The sequence below is a fragment of the Penaeus japonicus genome, unplaced genomic scaffold (genome assembly GCF_977035675.1).
Source record: "Penaeus japonicus unplaced genomic scaffold, GWHDUDI00000001_assembly GWHDUDI00000026, whole genome shotgun sequence".
Taxonomy (NCBI): Eukaryota; Metazoa; Arthropoda; class Malacostraca; order Decapoda; family Penaeidae; genus Penaeus; species Penaeus japonicus.
In genome coordinates, this window is record NW_028234428.1 from 9453744 (window position 1) to 9480917 (window position 27174).

General features: G+C 50.7%; 1 protein-coding gene across 11 annotated transcripts in view; it reads right to left on the reverse strand.

Moving 5' to 3' along the window:
- Nucleotides 1–27174, reverse strand: part of LOC122250087 (cytohesin steppke) — a 138998-nt gene that overhangs the window by 34534 nt on the left and 77290 nt on the right. Inside the window, exons 1-2 of one of the 11 annotated variants that reach the window (XM_086551965.1) lie at nt 8689–8704; nt 8030–8492 (exon numbers count right to left, since the gene is read on the reverse strand). The exons of 4 other annotated variants lie outside the window; for them this stretch is intronic. In XM_086551965.1, the coding sequence (XP_086408091.1) occupies nt 8030–8275 (246 nt within the window). In that variant the 5' untranslated portion in view covers nt 8276–8492; nt 8689–8704. Of the gene's footprint in view, nt 1–448; nt 689–8029; nt 8493–8688; nt 8705–27174 lie in introns of those variants that run through there. 6 more of the 11 variants (XM_043011405.2, XM_043011402.2, XM_086551962.1 and 3 more) reach the window with 6 other exon arrangements.

A 27174-nucleotide genomic window follows, 5' to 3' on the forward strand; every position in this document is an offset into this window, starting at 1 on the left:
CTCTCTCTCTCTGTCTCTCTCTCTCTCTCTCTCTGTCTCTCTCTCTCTCTCTTTCTGTCTTGTTTTCCTTTTGTTTAACTTTCAGACTATGATTGAGGCGATTGCGAGGACGTAAATGATGATTAGGAGGAGGAGGAGGAGGTAGAGAAGAGCTGACACTTTCAGGGTAAACTCAAGGCACTCATCACAAAATCTCGTCACTCCTTTTTCCCCCACTCTCTCTGTCTAGAGTTCGTTTTCCTAAAGTCTTCTCTGGTTCTCCTCGATCCCCGCACTCGCGCGAAGGGCCGGGGGCGCGTGCACTAGTCCTTGCACCAAAATATGGGGCTATCAACACACGGACAACACCGCTACGTGGAAGCCTTTAAAAAGACTAAACAAAACGAAAAGAAAAAAACAAAAACTTTTCAACTCTCTTATCGACCACTCTCGCACGCGTTTATCTCACCGCGTGGGAACAACAACACTTATTATATCTTGCTCTTCTGGCATAAACACACACGTACACGTCCACGTACACGTACACGCCCTCTCCCTCACGAACGGAGGAGCTGCATCTTACAGTCTCGTTCCAAACAATGCTCGCGCGAGAGCCTTCGTCTGTCAGTCCACCTCCTCTCATGGATCAGCTGATACTGAGGCTCCCGGGTACTTACACACCCTTACACATATGTACACACGCACACACTAACACTTTGTACACCGCGAAAGGATGTCTGACGTTCACGCTACTTCCGGTCTGAGAAACATGTCTGTTATTCACGCTCTATAAATAACAATCATAACTAAGAATTCATTTTTACACTCGAATCGCAACTTTGGGCGATCAGTCCGAAAATATGAAAGCTGGCAACCCGCACCGCTCTACCACATCAGTCATGACGTCACGCAGGTAACAACCAATAGCCGCACCCATCTCTCATGAGGCCGTCCCCGATCCACCAATCACGTGGTAAGAACCTTCCCACGTCATAACACGTCCATCCAATCAGACGGCGGGAATGTCTCCAAGCAAAAACGATCTGCTTCAGCATAGCAAAAGGAAAAAAATGCAACACTTGATACCGGTGGGGCTGTAATGCCGATGTCGACTCGAGGGAGTTGCAAAAAAACAACCTACGTCAGATCGTTCTGTTGAAACTCCCGTCTGCAACATCTCGACGCACGCCCATAGCGCGCCAAGTCTTTAACAAAGATAAAGCTCGCAAGCATTAGCGGAATGCTGGTGACAATGACGCTAATCATACTAATCACCGGAGATCGTCACAACACTAACACTACCTTCACAAACAACACGATCAACGACAGGGTCCACAACCGCTGACTGCCTCCCTCCACTCTACCTCCGTCGTGACGAGCGAGATCGATTGGCCAAGGGTATCGGCAAGAGCGACCTCGGATCCAAACACATAAAGCACAAGAGGCTATTGCAATAACCTTGAAAACCACTTGTTCTGACGTAGGTGCGTAAGTCCACACGTATAAACCTAGCGGCGCGCGCACATCCACAAATCGGAAGTACGTATTCGCATACACAAAACACACGTAATTATCTATACTGACACAAGTGATTTTGAAATGGAAATGGAAAAAGAAAAAAAGGAAAAGAAAGAAAGAAAAAAAAACCCGTTTCGTGTTGTAGCGGCAGGTGGCACCCGTAGTGACAGCTGGTTTTCATGGCTCTCCATAGCTGGTACAGGTGCCAGGAATCCTCCCCTCACCCTCGCCCAAGGTATGCTGCTTCCGGAGCCACAGACGAAGGGCATGGGGTAACTCCGCTCAGCTGTCCCTTCTACTGGTCTTATCCATTTGTATCAATTCCTTATCATTAACCCATCGTTCTCTTTATCCTAATCTTACCTTACTTCGCCACGGACACCTACGAACATCTTAGCCATACGTTACCATATAACGTGGGGACCAAAACACGGTACACGTACCTGCAAAAGAAAAAAAAAGAGAAAGTTAATAACGACGTCAATGCATTTCACAAAACAAACAACACGTCAGAAATACAACATTAATTTCTTTCCCAATTATCATTATCATATATATTTTTTTTTTATCAAAGCCGCCAGATGTGTCATTATCCCCGTCATTACAAGATCAATTATGTCTTTCATATCTCTTTGGAAGTTAAGAGACCGTATTTCTGTATCTTCAGGTGCTTTCTCTCTGTCTCTGTCTCTGTCTCTGTCTCTGTCTCTGTCTCTCTCTCTCTCTTCTGATGGGGATAAGAGAGGACAAGTAGAGAGCGATAGAAATAGAGAGGAGAGAGAGGAGAGGGAGGAGAAGAATAAAAGAAAGGGAAAGGAGAGGTAGAAAAGGGGAGGAAAAGGAGAAGGGAGATAAAAAAATAGGAGAGGGAGAGAGAGGGAGAGAGAGGGAGAGAAAGAGAGAGAGAGAGAGAGAGAGAGAGAGAGAGAGAGAGAGAGTGGAGAAGAGCGAAAAAGAGCCGAGAAAGATCAAGATGGATTAGACTGCGAGAAAAAGTCCCTCGAAAGAAACAAAACACTAGGCGGCAGATCGGAAGCTATCGCGACACGGGGAGGAGAGAGAGAGAGAGAGAGAGAGAGAGAGAGAGAGAGAGAGAGAGAGAGAGAGAGAGAGAGAGAGAGAGAGAGAGAGAGAGAGAGAGAGAGAGAGAGAGAGAGAGAGAGAGAGAGAGAGAGAGAGAGAGAGAGAGAGAGAGAAAGAGAGAGGGGCAGAGAGGCGGCGGGTGAAAGCGACGGGGGAAAGGGAAAGGGAAAGGGAAAGGGGAAGAAGAAACAAAAGCCTTGCGATGATAGTGCGATAGTGACGGCGATAGTGACGGTGGAATAACTCTTCGCTTCGCCGGGGAACGTGAGCCGACGACAGAGCGCCGTTGGGGCTACCGTCACGCCCACGAGGGCTGACGCTGAAGCCCACGGCCGCCCACACCCCTCTCATACACATACAAACACACACACACACACACACACACACACACACACACACACACACACACACACACACACACACATACATACACACATTCACAATCCCCCCCACCCCCGTCTCATCTCCAAAAGATGGCCAGACTTCATCTCGCTTCCTTTGCCGCCGCGAAAATACACAAGTGAAAAATCCTTAGTATTTTTTCCCTGAACAGATAGAAACTCGATACACTAATTAAAGATGCATACTAATAAGGCATCCACTTGAGGGGAGAGGGGGGGAGGGGGGTAAGGGGGCAGGGAGAGGAGGAGAGCGGGCATGGGAAAGGGGGTTGGGAGGGGGGTATGGGATAGGAGGCATGTAGAGGAGAGGAGAGGAGAGGAGAGGAGAGGAGAGGGGGGGTGGGGAGAGAATGGGCATGAAAGAAGGGACAGAGAGAGAGAGAGGGGGGGAGGGGGAGGGACATAGGTGTCCGAAAAAAGCATATGCAGAAACGTGGCACCCGGCCTGAACGAGTGCCAAAGCTCTTAAACATCGGCACCGTCGCTCTCTGCCCACACCATCACGTGACTGCTTCGCCGTAAACAAGGGACAATTCCGAGCGCCCTCTCCGGCACTCGCACTCGCACTCGCACTCTTCCTTCCTCGCACTCTCTCTTCCACACGAATTATTCCTCGTCCAATTTGCTTGGAATCAGACAATGACATAATTACTCCCCGGGACTGAGTCACAACCCCGCACGACAACGCCCGTGGAGGGAGTCCTGCTCTGCCGATGGGCGTCTCCCTGACCAGTCGGGCGGCGGGACGACTCGCTCGGAGGGGAGTCACAAGGAGTGCAAAATTTATGACGAAAAGTGACAAAAAAAAGAAAAGAAAAAGAAATAATAATGACGCCGTAACAGGAAGGTTCTCGTAACAGAATGGAAGTTTCCACGCTATTGTTCTGACAATTAACACGTTCGTCTAATCGCCGCTTCCTCGGCCTCCTCCCCGCGCGCCGTTTCGTCACCGTCCCCGTCTTGAGTCTATGCTGGTCTCTCCATAGCTTTTGTCTCTGTCTGTGTCTGTGTCTGAGTCGCCCTCATCACACCCTTTCTCGCTGTGTCTCTCTCTGTCTATGTGTCTGTCTCAGTCTCTCCATCTCTCTCTCTCTCTCTCCCACGTCCTTCTTGCACCGGTCTGGGAGGGAAGGAGAAGGGGAAGGGGACTGACTGTCCATTTGGGAGTGGGGAGGTGAAAGGGGAGAGAGAGAGGGAGAGGGAGACGGAGAGGGGGTTAGGGACGGACAGGGCAGTACCCACCCCACCTGCCCCTTCTGCCCAAAGGATCCGTCTTACATAAAAGGTTTGCGGACACATGCCTGGACAACATCGCCATACTGACCACAGGAAGGAAGGAAGGAAGGAAGGAAGGAAGGAAGGAAAGGCCATCTTGCGCAAGAAATGGCCGCGACGACACAAAGAGGCAACCGTTTATATTCATTTTGATGTAACGACGCATTATGCAAAATGCGAAACCCCCATGATTCATGTGCAACCACCTCCCCCCCCCCCCTTACAGCCATTCTCCGGCTGGTGTTATTAAGACGTCACGCTGGGTAACTGCTGTGTTGTTTTTTTTCAGAGTGTGTTACAGTCCGGTGTGTGTTATGAGCCCCGTCGCCGTTACATCTGTATACTACCGTCACGTGTTACGCTGTTTAGAACACCTGCTAGAGCACACCATGGCCATTGGCTGGCCAGCTGCCTGCCTCCCGCACCAGCTGGCTCTTAGCACTAATGACAGTACAGTGCCTCACGCCCACTACTCGAGGCATTAATTCAGCAGGTGTTAGTTGCTCACACAGACCGATATAGACGTGATACGACACGATACGATATTAAAAAACGAGGCGAACAAACAAACAAAGAGAAGAGAGAGAGAGAGAGAGAGAGAGAGAGAGAGAGAGAGAGAGAGAGAGAGAGAGAGAGAGAGAGAGAGAGAGAGAGAGAGAGAGAGAGAGAGAGAGAGAGAGAGAGAGAGAGAGAGAGAGAGAGAAAGGGAGAGAGAGAGAAAGAGAGAGAGAAATAAAAAAAAGCACACCCGAGCAATCATCCCATCAGCCCGCAGACTCGGAGACTTCCTCAGATGGTTAAAAAAAAAAAAGAAAAAAAAAGAAAAAGGAAAAGAAAGAGGGAGGCCATCTTAATGGCTCCTTGACTGACGGCCAGAGGACACGCAGGGCCTTCATCTCGCCCTGAAGACACTCTTGCCCACCCTATTTTCCTCACTTGGAGCACAAACTCCCCGGGGGGTGGACGCATACATCGAGACAGGGGTTGGGGTGGGGTGCTGGGTGAGGTATGGTTGGGGTATGGTTGGGGTATGGTTGGGTTATGGGTAGGGCATAGGTTGGGTATGGTTGGGGTATGGGTAGGGTATAGGTGGGGTATAGGTATGGTAAGGGTGAAGTATAGGCGAGGTATGAGTAGGTATGGGTACGGGGGGAAGAGGAGGTGATCAGAGGAGGAGGAACCTTCGTTTCGCAGGCGCAAGCAAGCAAGCAAACACGAAACCCACCCCCGATAATCGAATTCCAGGTGGTGTAAAACACTGGCATTAATTCCCCCGCGGGCGGAGTGCACTCCGCCCGCCGCCCCACTCGGCATTGTGTGCAAATGAAACTCTCCATGCATATGTGGATCCAAGGCAGAAAGGCAAAGAGAGAGGGAGAAAGAGAAAAAGAAAGAAAGAAAGAAAGAAAGAGGGGAAGAGAAGAGAGAAAGAACAATCATGCGAGAACCTGTGGAAGGAGAGGAATACAAGCTAAAAAAGAGAAAGCAACAATGGCTACAACGGATGGAAATAGAGAGATAGAGAGATAGAGAGAAAGAGAGAAAGAGAGAAAGCGAGAGAGAGCAGAGGGAGGGGGGATAACTGTATCCACTCCGATTCGACGCTATTTGAAGGCTTCCAATATCACAAAAAGAGACTGAGGAAAAGAAAGAAATGAAGAGAGAAAGAAAGAAGGAAGACAGGAAGAAAGTAAGAAAGAAAGAAAGAATAGAGAAAAGAATGAATGTGCATGAAAGAAAGAGATAAAGAAATAAAGAAAGAAGAAAGAAACAAATAAGAACGGGGTGCCAGCGTGCAGGAACAATTAACAAGAAATAATTGAAGAAAAAAAATTGCGACAGTGCGAATTCCAAGTGGGTGAAAGTAAGTGTGGTATTCGCCCATACACGCCCGCGCGCCCAAGCACCCGCAAAGGAGTCAGAGGGTCACGATCGGCAGCGAATGCGTACTGGCAGGTCGTGACGGAGAAAAAACAAACAAACAAACACACCTACACACATATTCAGAGAGAGGGAGGGTGACAGAGAGAGAGAGAGAGAGAGAGAGAGAGAGAGAGAGAGAGAGAGAGAGAGAGAGAGAGAGAGAGAGAATGAGTTGCAGCCACGAGAAAGAAAAAACAACAAAATCGCAATAAAAATGAAGTAAAAACAAAACCAAAACCAAACAATGTAAGTCAAATGGAAGAGGGCGTGACTTGGAAAAAATAACCAAAACAAAATGAGCAACAAATATCAAGGCGTAAAGATAACAAACTCAACGTCAACAACTCTCGCAAGACAGTATCAAGTCATGATTACTCTAACAATATCAAGGGAGGCGAAGGGAAGAAGATGAGGGGAGGGGAGGGATGGGGAGGAGAGGGGAGGGGTAGGGGAAAGGGGGGAAAGCGAAGAAGGCGAAAGGTAAGGAAAGGAATGGAAAAGAAGGGATGGAAAGAGAAGTGACGGGGTGGAAAGAGAAGTGAGGGGAGGGGAGGGGAGGGGAGGGGAGGGGAGGGGAGGGGAAGGGAGGGGAGGGGAGGGGAGGGGAGGGGAGAGGACAGGAAAGGAAGGGAGGGGAGGGAAAAGGAAGTGAGGAGAAGGGAAAGGAAGGAAGGGAGGGAGGGCAGAGGACAAGCGGGCTGCATAGAGTTGTTCCTCGCCACAAGATAATGGCACGAAGGTGACACATGATCTATATCCAGTTTGCAAGGACGAGTGGGTGGGCGTCGAGTGCCACACTGTTGCCAAGGACCACCACCACCTCCACCACCTCCTCCACCACCACCACCTCCTCCCCATTCTTTCCTTCATCACTCTTTGTACTTCTTATTTCTTCCATTCGATTCATATGACTTGCCGAAGAGGGAGGCGGGGGATATGTATGTATATGTGTATATGTGTGTATGTGTTTATATGTGTGTATATGTGTGTGTGTGTGTGTTTATATGTGTGTATATGTGTGTGTGTGTGTGTGTGTGTGTGTGTGTGTGTGTGTGTGTGTGTGTGTGTGTGTGTGTGTGTGTGTGTGTGTGTGTGTGTGTGTGTGTGTGTGTGTGTGTGTGTGTGTGTGTGTGTGTGTGTGTGTGTGTGTGTGTGTGTATGTGTGTGTGTGTATGTATATATGTATATATGTATATATATATATATATATATATATATATATATATATATATATATATATATATATATAGAGAGAGAGAGAGAGAGAGAGAGAGAGAGAGAGAGAGAGAGAGAAAGTGAGAAAGAGAGAAAGAGATAGACAGAAGGAAAAAGAGCGAAATAAATAGCAGAAGAATCGCGAGACTGAAAGAGAAAGAGCGAGAGAAAGGGAGAAAAGAGAGAGTGAAATAGGGGTAATAGCACGAAATCACAAGATTGCTTCAAGTGGGGTTAAATACCTATGACTGACGAAGCGTGCTATTGCATAACCCTTCACTTCTGTCTCTTTCCTTTACCACAATTATCATAATCGCAATGGGGCATTATAATAGGTTTGTGTCTATCTGAACAAGCAGAATAACATACCTCGAAATATTCAAATACTTTAGTTACCCAGATTGATGTGAAAGAAAACGCGCCTGTCGTCCATTTTCTGTAACGCCTATCGAGGCGTAACTATAGAAAATATGATACAGACCATGATAAACTTCAATATTCTTGTGTGAATAACCGTACAAGAACACAAACTCATATCACCTGATAATGCATCTTAAATTCATGGTAATTACGAGATAGATACTTCACGAAGAAAAGGTGACAAGGCGAAGAGTATCTGTCGCAGGGTAAATTACCTTGATGACGGGCGTGTGCAGGTGTTCAAGACAAGGGCAGTCTTGATGATGCAAACCGCAGAAGGCATCGTCGTCGTCCTCGCCGGCGGCCGAGGGCGGTGGCAGTAGGCGCAGCGGGCGGAGGCGCGGGCGTGAGCGCTTCCACAGTGCCACGGCATAGCCCAGGAGTGCCTCCGTCAGCCCGCGCTGCACCGCCGCCCATGCGACGCGGTACATGCCGGTGCTGCTATAAGTTGCACGCAACATCCATGATGTTGTTCACAAAGTTCAGAAAAATATCAAGCAGCTACACTCTAGTGTTGTTCTGGTTTCTGTTCACATCTTACCGTGAATAAAGGGTCTGGCAAAAATACTTCAGTCACCCCTCTCTGCAGTATCGTTTTCCTTCATACGTTTCGAGGATGTTTACTCTTTCGAGGGTACACTCTACCAAACCAATTCACACAATGAAGTTAATGTTTTGCTGTGAATCCAAGAGAAAGCAACATTAAGAAAAGCGTTCACGACACATTTTTCCCAAACGAACAAAAGGCCAATCTCAAGAAAACACTTCAAATGAATACATTTTCACGCGATAATTTCCGAGTCGTCACTTTCGAGAGACGAAGTAGCCTCCTGTTACTTTGACGCTTTGCTCAACAGAATGGCACTGATGCTACCTTGCTCCGAGTGCAGGCCAGACTAACGCCAGCTTTATCTCAACGCGGTGTAGTAGCAGTGTTACGTGGGCTCACGCCACCGCATCAAGCACCAAGCAGGAACGTAAATACAGCGCTTGGTGCCTGTGTACGCTGACACACACTCTTTCCCCTTCCTCTTGGACCGGCACCTAATCCTCGTCACTCGCACGACCTTTCCAATCGCTGCAATTTCGAAGCCACACGCGACAAATCGTATTTTTTTTTATAGCCGTTTAAAAGCGAGAGTGTTGGTTGTTTCTCTAAATTAATCCTGCGCGGTTATTCAACGACTCGTCCCGCCGCCTGTGCGTGGGTTTATTTCTGTGTGCGAATGCGTATGTTTGAGACAGGTCTGCTTTGCCCTCCCGCCAAGGAAGATTCGAGAGTACCTGCCTGCACAGCTCGGATCATGCTTGTCAGCACGCAGGCTCTACACCTGACGCCTGCAAGCATGAATAATACGCAACCCCACTCCACCCCATCCCAAGAGTGCAACTGCTGTGTCATGACGAATCAATGTTCGGGAAAACCCGGATCGGACGACGGGCCATCCAGGCGCCAGGGGAAACACCGCCGCCTCAGTTAATAATAAAAAAAAATAAATAAATAAATAAAAAATAAATAAATAAAAATAAAATAAAAACTGAAGAAGAAAAAAAGCACCTGTAAATATAGATATATAAATATAAATAAAAAAACGACCATAATCTGCAATTTATCTTTTCCTTATACCCTCTTCTCCTATTTACTTCTTCCTCTCCTCCCCTTCCCCCCTCGCACCTCCCTCCAGCCTTTCCGACCCGCAACACGTGCTGGTTGGCGCCGCCGAGCTCACCCTGGCGCCAGCACTTTGCTAAGGTCCGTGGCGCCCGCTGCAGGTCAAAGTAGATAGAGGGGGAGCGGGAAGAGTGGGGGGACCCGAACCCCCTCCCTGTACCTCGCTCGCCAACGACAACAGCTCCGCACCCAACAACAACTAACCGCCGATACATCAGTGTCAACAAGGAGGTCGTTACAAGCAGGTTTCCCCGTCATACATAAACAAACACGCGTGTTCTTGCGAGGTAAGCCCGAGATGAACTTTTTCCCCCTCCTCGCGAGATTAGCGCTTCCCTCGACACCGCGGCGCAGGTGAGAGTGACAGCAAGACGCACGGCTACCGCGCCCAACGCCTGCTGCTGATTGGGAGATTCGCCAATCAACTCGACTCGAGCATCTTTCGCCTTTCAAACACCGGTCTTCTCGCGGCACATGGCTCTCGCGTTGCAGCCTCTCGCGTCAAACAGAGCGTATCTCGAGACACTTCTCTCCACACTTTCTTGCACAGCCTGGCGCTTCTGGCAACACCTGTTCGCTCGCGTCTCTAAGAGGAAAAGAGAATCAAGAAGCAGCAGATGGACAGAGACACAGGTAGGGAGATCAACTGAAATATCGAGATGGAAAGAATGTGTGAGAGAGAGAGAGAGAAAGAAAGAAGGGAGAAGAGGAATACAGGGAAAAAATGAAGCAAGAGACGACAAGAAGGTAGAAAGAGAGAGAGAGCGAGAGAGAGAGAGAGAGAGAGAGAGAGAGAGAGAGAGAGAGAGAGAGAGAGAGAGAGAGAGAGAGAGAGAGAGAAAAGGGGGAGGGTGGAGGTGGAAACACGCCTTCAGAAGCAACAAAGGCTTTCGGTTCAATTAGCAAAGACGTGGGAAGTAATCGGCGATATTCTGGTCGGGCGAGTAAGCGAACAACACCTCGGGCACAGGATCATCCGGGTGACTCAGAACGCCCCGGGGGAGAGCGCTCTCCTCAGGTGCCGAGAGAGAGAGAGAGAGAGAGAGAGAGAGAGAGAGAGAGAGAGAGAGAGAGAGAGAGAGAGAGAGAGAGAGAGAGAGAGAGAGAGAGAGAGAGAGAGTTACTTCTTACTTCTTGGCCCCTCCACCCCCCCTCCCCTTTCCCATCCCCCCGACACCACATAAAAGGCTCCCACTTCACCATCGTCCAGAAGATAAGCATGGACTAACAGTAAGGCTCCCTCATGCCCCGCGGGGATTCCCCCCCCCCCCTCCATCGTAATCCCCTGGCCATCGCGAGGGCGTGTTACACAGAGCGGCAAAGGCGGCAAGCACAGACAGACAGAAGGGACACAAGCAAGGGTATTGATGCACACTGAAAGGAACGCGGACCCCATGCACAGTGCATGGACGGGCGTTCTTTCAACATACGGATTTAGCTCTGTTTATGTACGTAGGTGTGTATGGGTGTGTATGCGTTTCCGTGGCTGTCTTTGTCTCTCTTTTTTTCTAAATACATGGATGGACAGATGGATAGATAGACGGATAGACCAATCGACAGATCGCTAGTTCCAAGCACACAGCCGCAGACGACCCACATCCGCACGAACCCGCAAGCGCCGACCGATTTAGAGCGTCGGCGCCTCAAGAGCCAGGTCATCATCTTCACCACTCGTCCTCCTCGATAAGCCGCCGTGTGTGGCTGATGGCTTGGCTGATGGCTTGGCTGATGGCTTGGCTGATGGCTTGGCTTCTTCCTCGACTGGCCGACGACACTACTAGCGCATCCTCTTCAGAAAACGACACTTCAGGACGACGGGGTTATTTACGGCCGTTACCTGACCCCGTCCACTAAGCTGATAGAGAGGAGCTGCCACTCCCCCCTCCTCCCCCTCCCCCTCCCCCCCTCCTCCTCCTCCTCCTCCTCCTCCTCCTCCTCCTCCTCCTCCTCCCGGCCTATATCTTAGAAGCTTTCAAACTGGCGTGAGATAAAGACGCACCATATATAAGTTAGCTGATATTCGTGTTACGTAAAAAAAATATGGAATCTGGGCCGCCGCCGCACTGCTCGCTTGTCTTCATCCGCAAGTAGGTCTGCCAGAATGACCTTTAACCCTCGGGAGATGATGATGCAGAACAACATAAAAAATAGAGTCATGACCGAGACAAAGCCAAGACAGATGTTGGATGTCTCTGGAGATTTAGAGTTTGTGCGAAATGGAACCCCCAGGGGCTATGGTGCGTGGGGGAGGGGAGGGGAGGGGAGGGGAGGGGGAAGAAGGAGGAAGAGGAGGTGAAGTGGGTCGAATACAAGACTGATTTCCTGCACCTAAAGAGCCTACAGGGGATGTTCTATGCTGGAGAAGAGAAACCCGGCGTAAACACCTTGCTTCCCCACTTCACACACACACACACACACACACATATATATATAACTACACACACAGAACCCATGCGTATTAGCCCACTCTTTACTATGCTCCCACACCTGCTTATCTTTACGAGGCGAGTCACCCGATCCCTGAATCGAGAAGCAAACGCAAACCTCAAGCACTATCGGATATCCTGCACTCCTCACATCGATCACGGACAAGCAACCATGAAGGCAAAGCGGGAGAGCTGAGGTAGGGGTGGGGGAGAGGGGGGTTTTATTGCAGAGGATTCAATGACTCTCTTCCGTTAACGTGCGCCCCGAGAAAACCCCATCTTATACCCATAAAAGAGCTTCCTTCAAATGTGATTCCCGACAACAAGTTCCCACACTTTGCCATCACAGCTGCTAGTCATCACTGTTGCACTGCAATGGCCGGTGGATGCACCCCCCTTCCTCAGCATCTCCCCCTCCTCCCTATCCCCCATTTCCCTCCGGACACGCCCCGCGGTACAAGTGACCAGACAACCTGGCGAACTTCTTAGCAGCTTCATTCAGTGGCATCCGGTCCGGCCAGTTCACCCGCCGATCAGACGATAGGGAGAAGGCTGGGGGGGGGGGGGGTAAAAGACTTGTAAGAGGGTTAAGCTGTCAGAAGGAACAGGTAAGAACTGTGATACGATGCAAGTGTTTGACGAAGGGTGGTTACAAGACGGGGACGATAGAAGGGAGAGCTCACCCGGACAGCTTCTGGTCTTGCTTTTTATGCCGCGAGTTGCAATGGACCTTAGCGAGGGGGCTTGTGATCACTGGACCGCGCGCGAAATTCCTATCTTCCCTTCTTCGAGAAACGGGTTAAGAAAAAGGGCCTCGGCACACAGACGCCCGCGCGCCCTCCCCGTTACTTCTGATCAGAACGGACAGGCGCGTCCGGTCGCCGATGCTGAACGCCTCGACCCGATACCATCCGCCAAGATCCGAGAGAACGGGTGTGTCTAAACCGCAATGACCTTCTTTCAACGTCTACTTCGACCCGTTCCCGGCCCTCTAGCATCGCCACCGCCGCCGTCGACGCCACCTCCAGAGGAATCAAGCCAGCTCCCACATCTCGCCACGTCGTGCGCGGCCCGGCCATAAAGTCTTTATGGGTTCTCCGTCGCGGGAGGCGAGCCGTCCTCACGGGGCACAGCGACCTCTCTTCTCCCGCATGAACTCGCAAGTCCCCCCCCCCCCTCCACTGCGTCGAGTCCCCCTTCCCCTCGTATATGCGCTCTGGCACCCTCGCCCCTCATGCTCATTCACTTCCAGTCCCTTGGAACGCCGCTCGCTCGCCTTGACCGCCCGCCCGCCCGCCCGACTCCTGTCACATCCGCTCCGTTGAAGTTTTCCTGCGGAGGGCCCGGAGGTTTCACAAGCATTGCGGATTCTGCAATAACCGAAGGTGTGGGGAGGGGGGGAGGGGGGATGGAGACCTTAGCAGACTTCGAATCGATTGAGAAATGAGTAAAATGTCGACAGGATACAGAGGTGAGTGTCTCATCTGACGGCGACGGTGTCCAACGCGATGGGGACACGGCGGGCCGGAAGCAGAGGAGAGACGGAGACGCGGGGGGGGGGGGGCGTAGCTAAGGACACACTGGTGAATGAATAACACCCAGGCCTCATTGCGTAGGTAGCGGATGCAGATAAGACCAAAGGTTATAAAAATAGAGATCGACATCCCCCTCCTCTCTCACTCTGCCACAAACACAATGACACGAGAACCATGCAAGGGCCAGCCTGGACGTCACGAGAATCGCCCCGAGCCCACAGGACATCCGGATGGCTCGGCGCCGGACGCCAAGACACACACACATGTTGCGTCCCTCCTCACCGCTCTCCTGACGCGAGGCAACGCCCGCCCCTTCGCCCTTCCTCCGCCCCCGCTTCTTGTTTTGATAATACGATAATACGGCGAATCCTACGACGTCGCGCGACCTACATAAACGGACGCGCCGCTACACTTCCACGTTGGCTGACGGACGCTTCCATGCGGCAGGCATTCGAACACGCCTCTTCGCGAAGCTCCGTCATGGAAGCCATCTCCTCTACGCGACTCCAGCACGGGCCGTTTCGCAGAAGCAGATAGATCGTATAGCATATGGCGTGCACGCTCCATGCACTCCCCTTTTCTCTCTATTTCTCGTTCCTCTCTCTACCTCACCTCTTCCCCCTCCCTTCCCTTCCCTTCTCTCTCTCTCTCTCTCTCTCTCTCTCTCTCTCTCTCTCTCTCTCTCTCTCTCTCTCTCTCTCTCTCTCTCTCTCTTTCTTTCTCTCTCTCTCTCTCTCCGTGGGCGACACTCGTGGGGGTAAATGGGCCTGGAGCAATCTCTTCGCCACCTGGTGGACTCTGACGTCACGACTCGCCATGACGTCATCTGCCCCCGCGCGACAACGCGACCAGGAGGAGGAGGAGGAGGAGGAGGAGGAGGAGGAGGAGGAGGAAAGGGCCACAAGTCAGAGAGAAAGAAAGAAGGAAGGAAAGGAAAAGAGTATATAAAATAAAGAACAAGTTAGAGATCAGAGGGAAGACATAGTGCCTGTAAAATCATAATCAAACCATAAAGACTATAAGCCTAAGTAAAGAAATATGAATAAAATAGTACATACATAAAACACAGAAAAAAAACATACAAACGCATAATTAATTACTGACGAACATCTTTCAAACACAAACACACACAAACAGACAATAAAGAAATACCACAATAAGAGTCCAGGAAGTACATAATAAGAACGAGACTGGCTACTCTCCGCCTATGACAACAATGTTGCACGTACTTCAGTCTACAAACAACAACAACAACAACAAACACTCCAAAAGGTCGCTAAAGACAGTGAAAATAGAAAAAAAAGTAGCAGCTTTAAGGCTTTCGGATACCCCCCCCTAACTCCCCCTCCCACATACTGCCCCGACCGCTACCACCGTTGGATCAATCTAGCTCGGCCAGGGACCCCTTCCCCCTATCCATCCACCTCCCCCCTCTCTCTCTTCCCTTCCCACCCCCTCCCTCTCACTCTTCTCTCACCCAGGCCGACCCTTCTTTCCCATATGTGCTGCCATCATCTCCATTTCCTTTGTTTAAGGTTTTTATTATTTATCGATAACAGTGTGCTATACGTAGCATGATGGGATAGGATAATAGTTCCAAAACTACTCCTAGTATAGTTATCCCTTCTTTCTTTTCTCACTCTCTCTCTCTCTCTCTCTCTCTCTCTCTCTCCCTCTCCCTCTCCCTCTCGCTCTCACTATTTCCACTCCCTCTCGTTCTCCTCTCCTCATCTGCTCTCCCTACCTCTCCAATTACCTCTCCCTCTCCCTCTCCCTCTCCTCCTCTCATGCATTGCCACGGGCTCTCACTGATGTGATCCTGACTCACCCGCGCGCCCACGAGTCACAAATCTATAAGAATAACACACGGGCGAGCATCAAGGGGGACGGTAAACATGTGTGCCGGGAAAAAAACAAAACAAAACAACAACAACAAAACCATGTCTGGTATGCTTATCAAACAGAAATACGCAAATCAAATGATAAGTAAACATCTATATGCATGTATCTATCAATCTGTCTATACACACACACACATATGTGTGTGTGTGTGTGTGTGTGTGTGTGTGTGTGTGTGTGTGTGTGTGTGTGTGTGTGTGTGTGTGTGTGTGTGTGTGTGTGTGTGTGTGTGTGTGTGTGTGTCCGGGTAGATAAACCGAAAGAACGACTGATAAACAAAGGGACAAAAAAAAAATCTCGAGGAAGTCAGATCGAGACTCTGCCCCTAAAAATAGCCGCGTTTTCCCACGCTCGCCCCGACGCCAAAACGGTAAACAAGAACCCACCGTGGCCACCCCCCTCGCCCCCTCGCCTCCTCACTCTTCCCCCCTCCCCCCTCCCCTCGCGTCACAACAACAACAACAACAAAAACAACACTGGACAGCCTCCATCAATGACAACAAGCATCCAAGTTTCCCTCCGAGTCCTTCCTCCCGGGGTAAAATGGACCGTCTGGCACCTTGGCGGAAGGGCGAGAATACACTGCTACTCCGCGCTCCCGAACAGCGGCTGGTGGTTGACATGCTAGATTTATAATGGTGTTTTCCAGTCACGGTCATTGTGGCTGGAATGTTCCTCATTATAATTCTGGGATTCTTATTAGATTTCTAAAAAAATATATTAATCCGCTTTTAACTTCCTGCTTTCACACACGCGCGCACACACACACACAAACACACACACACCCCGCGAATACACGTACATATACGTATATACATATATACGCTCGTTCGCCGGACCTGTTTTTTGGGCGCGCGGCGATAAAAAAAAAATAATTACATCACGTGATGTCTTGTTTTGCAAATACACGTGACAGGTTAATGGCGAGTGTTACATAGATCACCGAATGCTCAGTCGTGCGGGCATAAAAAGAGGAGAGGGGGGGGGAGGGGGAGGTAAACACACGACCGAAGCAATCGCTGCTGACATTTCGATTACGCAATGCGATGTGGGGGGAGGAGGAGGAGAGAGAAAGAGAGAGAGAGAGAGAGAGAGAGAGAGAGAGAGAGAGAGAGAGAGATGGGGAGGGAGAGGAAGCGTGAGAGAGAAAGAGAGAGAGAGAAAGAGATAAAGACAGAGAAAACAAAAACAAGAAAACCAAAACCAAAAGAGGAGTTGTACAAGGTACTATATCACAAAGACAGAAATAAATAAATTGAAAAAAATAACAACAACAACACTAACAAGGCAACCCAGCTATAACAACCCCCCCCCTCCTCCACTCCCAACCGTGTTATCTCCAGCACCTCCGCATAACACAGGGAGACAACACATCGACAGCCGAACCGTAACACAGCGGCGAACAGGATCCCCTCCTCCAGTCCCCTCCCCCCCCCCTTATCGCGCGCCGCCTGAATGGAGGTTCCTCCTCATCCGGCGATAACGTGGGAATAAGATAGTGTTTGTCGCGTTTGAAAGCAATCTCAACCTTATGGTTTGTTTGTTTTCGGGAGATTGTGCGAGGCTAGATGGGAGAGGCGAGGGGAAGGGAGGGGAGGTAAGGGGTTGGGAGGAGGAAGGGGAGGGGGAAGGGGAGGGAAAGTAAGGGGTTGGGGAAGGGAAGGGGAGGGGAGGGGAGTGATTGAGAGGGGGAAGGGGAGGGGGATTGGTTGGGAGGGAGAGGGGAGTGGTTATGAGGGGAAAAGGGGGAAAGGGAAAGGGAAAGGGAGGGGAAGGGAGGGAAGGGAAGGGGAGAAAGGGGAGGCTTGACCTAATTGAAAGTTATGTGCGAATCAATTCCATTGTTTCCTCGCCTCAACTAATGACTTGCAACGACTTGAATTCACTCGATCATCATTTTCATTTCACTTTTTTTTTAAACTTCGACCACGCGGGTTGACCTCAACACCTTCCCCTCGAAATCAGGTCACCAAGTTACCTCCACCCCTTCCACCCCCTCCACCCACCACATCCCACTCCCATCAACCCCTTGAATCAACAGCCCAAACTTTCCCGTTTTCCCTTAAAACTGAATTTCCTCTCGACGACCAGCAATTTCCCCTCGCCTTCTCTTTGGGTAATCTCCCCTCTTTGCAGCGAAGAGGGAGGGAGGAGGAAGGGTGGGAGGGGTAGGGGGAGGGGGAGGGGGGGGAGGTGGGAGGGGAAGGGGTGGGGGTAGGGGGCTGGGGGTTAGGCAAAGACGAGACAGCCGGAGGGTCATTAGCCTAGTCTCGGACTTCTATTCTCTGGGCCACGGAATGAAAGGGAGGAACGGAGGGAGGGAGGGAGGGAGATAGGGAGGGAAGGGGGAAAGGGGTGAGGGAGAGAGGGAGGGAAGGGGGAAAGGGGGGAGGGAGAGAGGAATGGATGGATGAAGGAATGGAGAGAGGTACGAAGGGATGGAGTGAGACAGAGCGAGAGAGAGAGAGAGAGAGAGAGAGAGAGAGAGAGAGAGAGAGAGAGAGAGAGAGAGAGAGAGAGAGAGAGAGAGAGAGAGAGAGAGAGAGAGAGAGAGAACGAGAGAGCAAGAAAGCGAGAGAACGAGAGAGAACAAGAAAACGAGAGACAGAGACCCCATCCACAGAAGGGTATCACATCAAGAGCACACCCACTCCAAAAAGGCAAGCTCCCCGTTCATGACGCGTATGCCAATTGCATGACAACTTAAGCCACCAGGACTCGGCAACGCGTCGACCAATCCGCCGTGGGTTTGGCCTTCGTTACACAAGCCATTATTCGCTCGAACGGACGGCGACTTAATTCAAAACGACTCGATGATCGATGATGGATGGCGGGGCGAGGAGGAGCGGAGCGCAGGTGGATGGATGGATGGATGGATGGTTGCGAAAGAGATGTGGAGGCACTGCCCGATATATAGAGGAAGAAGAAGAAGGGGAAGAAGAAGAAGGGCAAGAAGAAAGATGAAGAGGAGGAAGAGGAAGAATGGAAGGGGAGAAGAAGTAGGTGAAGAAGAAGAAGAAGAAGAAGAAGGGAGACGCATAGAGGACAGGAGGAGGAAGGAAGTTGGGGAGGAAATGATAATATATATAAATATAAGAAAGAGCGAGGAAAAATGGGTAGATAACATGAGAAAAGATAAGGAGGAAGAACCAAAGAGAGAACGAGAGAGCGAGAGAGAGAGAGAGAGAGAGAGAGAGAGAGAGAGGTGCGAGTGTGTGTGTGTGTGGGGGGCAATGTGGTAGCAGGCCTGGTCGCTATCCTACTCCATCATGTCCTTTTTTGGCATCCCCGCCCGTGCCCCGAGTCCACTTGGGCGGCCACGGGAGCCTCAACATTGACCCTCGCTCCTCTCGCTCCTCGACAGAGAGAGAGAGAGAGAGAGAGAGAGAGAGAGAGAGAGAGAGAGAGAGAGAGAGAGAGAGAGAGAGAGAGAGAGAGAGAGAGAGAGAGAGAGAGAGAGAGAGAGAGAAAGAGAGGTGGAGGGGAAGGGAGAGAGAGAAAGACAAAGACAGAGAGAAAGAGAGAAAGACAGAAAGAGAGGGGAGGGGGAGGGAGAGAAAGAGATAGAAAGACAAAACAGAAAGAGAGAAAAAAGAGAGCAAGAAAAAGAACGTCAGACAGACAGAGAGAGAGAGAGAGAGAGAGAGAGTCAGAGCAGATTCCTGAAGCAGAAAGATTAACATCGTTTCGCCATGTCCGAGGTCGAATAACTCGCCATTTTGGGTCGATCGCTATCCATTAAGAGGGAGAGAAAAAGCCCACACTTCTAACACTCGAAAAGCTCTTTGTAAAGAAGGGCTTTTTCAACACAAGGAAATGGGTTTGTTTCTATTTCCAGCGCAGGGATAGGCCGCACGCGCGTGTCTGTATGCGTGTAGGAAATTGTGTATGTGTGTATGCGTGTGTTTATGTATGTGTATGTGTGTATGTGTGCGCGTGTATGCAAGGCTGTGTGCGCATGTATGTATGCATGTATGTACTGTGCGTGTGTATGTCTATGTAAGAATATGCCTAAACGTGTACAATCCGAAACACCCCTCCCCCCCCCCCCCCACAAAAAAAAAAAAAAAAAAAAAAAAAAAAAAAACGGAACTCCATCGTCATTACAGGGTGGTAAAACATGGTCGCCGCCGGCCGTTCGAAACAACATTCTGTAACGTATTCTTCCCACAAAAAAAAAGAAAAAGAAGAAAAAAAATTCAACCGATGTGAAACGGGTGCTGATGAGACGAACCCTCGCGACCTTCGCTGCTTCCCCTTTATTGCCTTTTCCTGCCCTTTTTCATTTTCTTCCTCCTTTCTGCTCATTTCTCGTTTATCACCATTGATATCTCTAGAATTATAAGTATTGCATGCAACTGCTATTGACAACACAGATAACGATAACGATAACAATAACAAAAATGATAACAATTCTAACAACCAAAACTCAAAACAACACGAACTACAACAATAGTTCTAAAAAAAAAGACATATTCCAAACATCACTAATATTCCCCCTCCACATCACCGCCCTCACTCCATTACATCATAATTCCTTAAATAGAAGAAAAAAACAACCGTCCCTACCGATTCTACCCTTCGCCCCCTCGTCCCTTACAATCCATCGGCCTTGGGAGACAACCTTCCTCCTCCCCTCCCTCCCCTCCCCCCTTTCTCTTCCCCCCTTATCCTAGCCTCCCCCTCGCCTCGCCTCTTCCCCTTCTTCTTCTTCTTCTTCCTTCATTTAATCCCCCACTCCACTTCTCCTCTTTCTTCCCCCTCCCACTTCTTCATCGTCTTCCCCTCCCCTGCACTTCTCCTCCACCACCTCCTCCTTACCTAACCCCTCCTTACCCCTCCCTCCCCCCCTTCTCCCCCTTACCTGACTCCTCTCCCCCCTTCTTAGGTATTAATGAATGCCCCTCGAGCGCTTTACCATCAGGAAGGACAATGTCAGGAGCCGCTTGAGGTAAACACTGCTCTGTGTGTGTGTGTGTGTGTGTGTGTGTGTGTGTGTGTGTGTGTGTGTGTGCGTGTATGCGTGTTTTTGTGTGTGTGCGTGCGTGTGCGTGTGTGCGTGCGTGCGTGTGTGCGTGCGTGCGTGCGTGCGTGTGTGTGTGTGTGTGTGTGTGTGTGTGTGTGTGTGTGTGTGTGTGTGTGTGTGTGTGTGTGTGTGTGTGTGTGTGTGTGTGTGTGTGTGTGTGTGTGTGCGTGTGTGCGTGTGTTTTTGTGTGTATGCGCGCGCGAGTGAGAATGAGTGAGAGTGAGAGTGAGTGTGAGTGTGCGTGTGAGTGAGAATGAGAATAAGAATGGGAGAGATAAATAGATAGATAGATAGATAGATAGATAGATAGAGAGAGAAATGACGCAGTGCGTTGCGCTGCGTAGTAAAGTACAACATAGGATACAACATTAAGCTAGACCACGTGGCCCCCTCTCTACGCATGCTTAATTCTGTCAGCTTTCGCCCTCGAAACCTCCCTCCCTCCCTCCCTCACCCCCCCCTCTCTCTCTCTCTCTCTCTCTCTCTCTCTCTCTCTCTCTCTCTCTCTCTCTCTCTCTCTCTCTCTCTCTCTCTCTCTCTACCTCTCTTTCTCACTTGTTTTGACACGTTAAAAGGTGCTTCTGTCCTTGCGTTGATTACGTGTATCCTTGACCAGCGGTGCCACAACCGTCGCTTGCCTCCACGACTTTCTCACCTGGTGCCAATATGGGGGGGGGGGTGCAGTAACAAGAGAATGAGGGGGTAGATGAAAAGCAGTTGAAGCTGGATATGGCACAACTAAAGCGAATGACGTCACGCCGTGCCTTCCTTCAACCAAACGCTCAACCGTAACTCCAGTCGTCACGGTCACGGCCCGTCACCCGCACACCTTGCACTGAGCTCAACACGCCGCGACCAGTGACAGCGCCACACTATGGCAGTCGTCATCAACGTCTTCTCGAGGTCCGTTAACGTCTCGGCGTCCCTACCATCTGAATCATGCTAGTTTTCGTCCCCACCCCCCCATCCCTTAACCGCCCTCCCCGCCCACGGAATATGCCCTCGCGCCCGTATGTATTCGCTCGCTCGCCCGACATCCAGATCGCTATTTTAAATCCCCTTTGAAGCAACGTCAAGCCCGCGTCGCAAGTCTGTTGTTTCTTATCTCGTCTTCTACGAGAGGATGTCAGGTCGCACGTGACCTCTCCCCCCTTCTTCTTTCTCTTCTTCTTCCTTTTCCTCCTCCTTCCCCCTCCTCCTCTCCCCCACAACCCTCACCCTCCGCTTCTCCCGCCCATCTCCGCCTCCTGACAGAAAACTCGTTGTGAGTACCAGCGAGAGCACACTGCTCGCTCACACCGTGCCACAGTGCCACTACCACACAAGCTCTCCCTGTTTCTCTCTTTCTCCCTCGTTCTCACCCTTCCCTTTCGCACAAAAGCACCTCCGTACTGCAACCCTTCGCGCGAACAAGTGCCTTCACAAACCACCCAATTTCGAAGCTACTGTCCCGGATGTACTTAGGGTTTGAAAGAGGGAGAGGGAGGGAGGAAGGAAAAGAGAGAGAGAGAGAGTGAGAGAGAGAGAGAGAGAGAGAGAGAGAGAGAGAGAGAGAGAGAGAGAGAGAGAGAGAGAGAGAGAGAGAGAGAGAGAGAGTGAGAGAGAGAGAAGAATAAAAGGGAGAGAGAAGAATAAAAGGGAGAGAGAAAGAATAAAGGAAAAGAGAAAAACATGAAAGGGAAAAAAAAGCGAGGAGGAGAGGCCATGAAAGTCAAGCCGAGGAGAGGAGAGGAGAGGAGAGGAGAGGAGAGCAGCAAAGGCAGCCCCCGACTACCCACCGCACACACATAAATAGACAATCAAAAGGCCAATCACGAGCCAGTGGCAGTCCGAGATCCAAAGGGGCATCATCATCGCGTACGAAGCGGCCTCGTCAAATGCATTTTAACCTGGCAGCCCGACAGAAGGAGATGCGGGAACGTCCGAAACGGGATGAAGGAAGAAGGAGTAAAGAGGGAGTAGGGAGGGATGGAGAAAGACGAGGGAGTAGGGAGGGATAGAGAAGGACGGGGGAGTAAAGAGGGAGAGAGAAAGACGAGGGAGTAGGGAGGGAGAGAGAAAGACGAGGGACTAAAGAGGGAGAGAGAAAGACGAGGGAATAAAGAGAGATAGATAAAAAAAGTCAAATATAGGCATCGACCGAGAGAATGGGTAGCCGTAGAAACGAAAGGGGTTCGAGAGGTGCGGTTCTCCGTCGGTGTGCAACCCGAAGGGACGGTCGAGCGGTTTGGATTCCTGCGTCACAGCATTCGGACCGTCCCGAGCGAGTCCGTCATTGGAAAAAAAGAAGAAAAAAAAAAGAAGAAAAAAAAAAAAAAAAACAACGAACCGGTTCCAGCAGCTTGGACAATCCCGTCACTTAGCATTCCGGGGTGACGCGAGGCCTCCTTAAAGGGCAGCGCACGGGGAAACATGCAGCCACCAGGATAGACTGGTATCCAAAAATGCAAAACCTCTTCGCATCAGTCGCATTCGCTCCATGACCCCAACCCCCCCCTCTCCCCCACCCCCACCCCTCTCCCTTGCAACCACTCATCATCACCCATCATCACACTCTTCATTTGCTCGTCCTCCCAGCACCAACCTCCCCCGAGAGCCACCTGCAGATAAGTGGACCCAGCTGCGTTATGTAACCTCTGCCTCACATTCGCTCGCTTTGTATTCGCCATGTTGCTCTCGCCACGTTTTAGGGGGAAAAAAAGTAAGCTTAACTAACACAAACAAAGTTGCCTGTGTGTGTGTAAGTGTGTGTGTGTGTGTACGTGCGCAGTTACTCGCAAGACACGAACCCTTTGCTGGCTAATTATGGAACGGAAGAGGAAACAGGGTGGATTTTTTTTCGTTTTCGAAAAAAAGGAGGAAACCAAAATGGCTTTAGATGAATGAGATGCATCATTCCCATAACACTCCACAAAAAATGTGTCCAATAAAAAACAAACTTAAAAAAAACACATGGACTTCCGTCGACCATTCGTTATGCCCACTTTGTTCTATGAGGTGCAGCGAATGCGAACACAACGTGCTTCTGTTTTGCTACGCTGATTCTTTCACTCCTCGGGGGAAGGGGGAAGGGGGAAGAGGTGGGGGGAGGACGTGAGGGATGGTTGAAGAGAGAGGGAGAGAAGGAGAGAAGGAGTGAAGGAGGGGAGAGAGGAGAGGAGAAGGGAAGGGAAGGAGATAGGAGAGAAAGGATGGGAGGGGAGGGGAGGGGAGGAGGGTTGAGAGAGAGAGAGAGAGAGAGAGAGAGAGAGAGAGAGAGAGAGAGAGAGAGAGAGAGAGAGAGAGAGAGAGAGAGAGAGAGAGAGAGAGAGAGAGAGAGAAAGAGACAAAAAGCAAGAGAGCAAAGAGCAGGAAAAGAAACACCACCAACAATCCCCCGAAAGACGACCTCCTCAAGCACGCGAGTTGCTTGCGCGACCGCACGTCTTGGCGCGGCTCCAACACGACACCAATGATGCATTATGGATTGAACTTCTTTCTTCTCGAGATCATGTTTCGGCTAAGAGAAGCAAAACAACAGAAAACACAAAGACAAAAAAAGGGGGGGGAGGGGTGGAGGGACCGTGACCGTGCAACCTTGATCGCCGCCGCGCTGCATGTATAGCAACGGAGGCCAAAAAAGCGATCATTTTGGGCCCCCGGGAGAAGCCAACAGGCGCGCTAAATATAACCATATCCAACAGAGATCGTAAAAGAGACAGCAACTTGCTCAACTACCCATTACCCCCCCCCCCTCCCTCCCCCATCTTACTTTCTTTCTTTCTATTTTTCTCTCTGCACCATCCCCCCCCCCTTGTCATCGACCTCTTACTGTTTCTGCTCCTGCTCCTCCTCCTCTTCTTTCTTCTTCTTCTTCTCCCCCTTTTTTTTTCTTCTTCCCCCTCCTCCCCTATACCCTCGGACGCTGAATCCCTTCGTTTCCGCAAAAATCTTCTTTCTGCAACGCCCGTCCTTGTAACCCGTTCCTAATGAACCCGCCTGGCGCTGGCACTGGCACACACCCACACGTACCAAGCCCCGTAAACTAAGCAACTCCGACCCCTCCCCCCTCCCCCCTACCATCATCACAATTCTTCCGCAAGAAATTATTGTCCCGTAGGAGCCACAATAGAGAGTGCCAGGCGACGCCTTCTTAGCGCTGGTACGAGGAAGAACCGAGACGCAGGGTGGGGATCGGGAGTGGGGGTGGGGGTGGGGCCGTCGGTAAACACTAAACCTCCCTATCACTGTGACCCCTGACCTTTGGACTCATGGTACGGCGTGACCTTGTGTGGTTGTCATCCCACTGTAGTGCCATGTTTCCATTCATCTTGAGTGCTTGTAGCATGGACGGAGGATGAGAGAAGGGAGGGGACGAGAGAGATCTATAGAGATAGAGATGGAGAGAAAAAAAGAGAGAGAGAGAGAGAGAGAGAGAGAGAGAGAGAGAGAGAGAGAGAGAGAGAGAGAGAGAGAGAGAGAGAGAGAGAGAGAGAGAGAGAGAGAGAGAGGAGAAGGAGAGGAGAGAGAGAGAGAGAGGAGAGAGAGAGAGAGAGAGAGAGAGAGAGAGAGAGAGAGAGAGAGAGAGAGAGAGAGAGAGAGAGAGAGAGAGAGAGAGAGAGAAGCCACCGCCTCCGCGTGCCTCCTCTCGCAACCACCCAACAAGATTTTCCCGCAGTTCGGAGCCGACCGCACCCGCACCTCCCTTGCGCTTAACGGCAGCTCGTGCCAAGTGCGTCCAATAGAGAAAACTTTCACAATAATCACGTTATTGCGCACCAGTTCCCCCAAGATGTCTCCCCCACTCGAGGAGAAATGCGGGGCAAGCCAGCGGTGCATGCAGCGAGGTGCACTTTCACTCGGCCGAGGAACTCCGCCAGCCGGAGCGCTCCGCCGACTGCTCCGCCGACTGCCGCTCGCTCGCTCGCTGGCTCCCTCAGAAAGAGTCGCGGGTCATCTTCATCGCCGCAAGCACGCTCGCCGGCACGACCGCGATCCTCTCACGCAAATTAGAGTCCCTTTGACCTGGCCACGTGCCGGCCGGTCATCCGCACTCACAGCTCGACCGGCGTAAAGGAAAGACGGACATCGAAGAACACACACAAGGCAATCTCGGTCCTGAATCTCATCACACAACGAATGGAGAGCACATCAACCTCGGAGTAAAGACAGGGCCCCTGCCAAAGGGACACCAAGAATAATCATACTTATGAACACTCAACAACTTTATGCAAATCTGGTCCTCTGTCTCTCTTTTTCCTTCTTTCTCCCTCTCACTCTTTCTTTCTCTCTCTCTCTCTCTCTCTCTCTCTCTCTCTCTCTCTCTCTCTCTCTCTCTCTCTCTCTCTCTCTCTCTCTCTCACACACACACTCTTTCTTTCTTCTTTCTTTCTCTGTCTCTCTTTCGTTCGCTCCCTCCCTCTCCCTTCCTCCCTCCCAGGAATAGGCCTGAGGTCAGGTATCGGTCTCGGCGAAAAAGGTCATGACACTGCTACTTTCGCCTCAGCCTTCAGGACACGCCTAATATGGGACGCCGCATTCCTACCTCCTCGGCCGGCCGTCCAACGCCACGCCACGGTCGCTCGGGCGGCCGGACATCCCTCGAGGAAGAGGCATGCGTTCGGGGCTCTAAGGTCCTCCTTTCACGCACTAGACGGAGAACTGTGATAACGAGTCCACATACTTCTTTTAGCATTTTCCTTCATCAATTTTTATAATTACCATATGCGGGATATGTACAGACACGCACGCATACACATACATAGTGAAATAAATAAATAAATCTCTATATAAATACTAATGTATGAATGTGTAAATATGTATATATGCATGTATTTCTGTATACGACAGATAGGATAGATATACAGATAGACAGATGAGATATAAAGATAGACACAGAGACGGTGAAAACCTGCATAAAAATATTGCAAGTCCTCCAGCATTAGAACTGACCCCGAACCAGGGCCACTAATACAAACGTCCACAACCCCGAACGTCTTCAGCCCATCATGATGTGAAAAGGATTGCAGGATTGCAGCAGATATTGCACTAAACTCTCCTCGCCACTCGACGCAACAACCAACCCTGGGGACACAAGTTCGTGCGCGCCTACTCGCACGCACGCACGCCCATCAGGAGAATCAAACCTAATAAAAATCAATATATCCTGGACGAAGGCTGAAGGATGAACCGAGCCTAACGACCTGGCGCCCGTGGTCGTCCTTGTCCACCGAGGTCGCCACCGGTCCTACAGCGACGCCCTCAGTTCCGCCACTGCTGCCGTGGCTGTAAAAGCTCCTCGGGCCGTCACGCGTTAAAAACACGGCGCCTCGCCCTTTCCCATCCATCTTTCCCATCCATCATTCCTTCCTTCCTTCCTTCTGTCCTTTGCGTGAAGGACACTCCCTTTCAAGTTGTGGGCTGGGGGAGGGGGGGGGGCTGTTGGAGTGGAGTGTGGTGGGGGTTTGGGTTAAGCTTCGGCGGTGAAAAGGGGGAAGGGGAGTGGGAGTGGTTTCCATTGCCATGCCATGTCACTTGCGACACCAGCCGATACGATCATCAATCTTTGTTATTATTCATTTCGTACCTACCTATTCATTAATTTATTCATTTCTAGTGCCTCTCCGCATCAACATTCCACCCATTCGCATCGTTCTTGCCTCTCCTCTAACCTGGCTATGGGTCCCTTGGGTACCCCCCCCATCCACAGACTTTCTACATAAATATTAAAACTCGCGCAGGGGCCTCTCCGTGCAGGGGGGGGGGGAGATGGCGAAGGGAAGGAGTTGAAAGGGGAAGAGGGAATATGGGCGGCGGGAGAGTT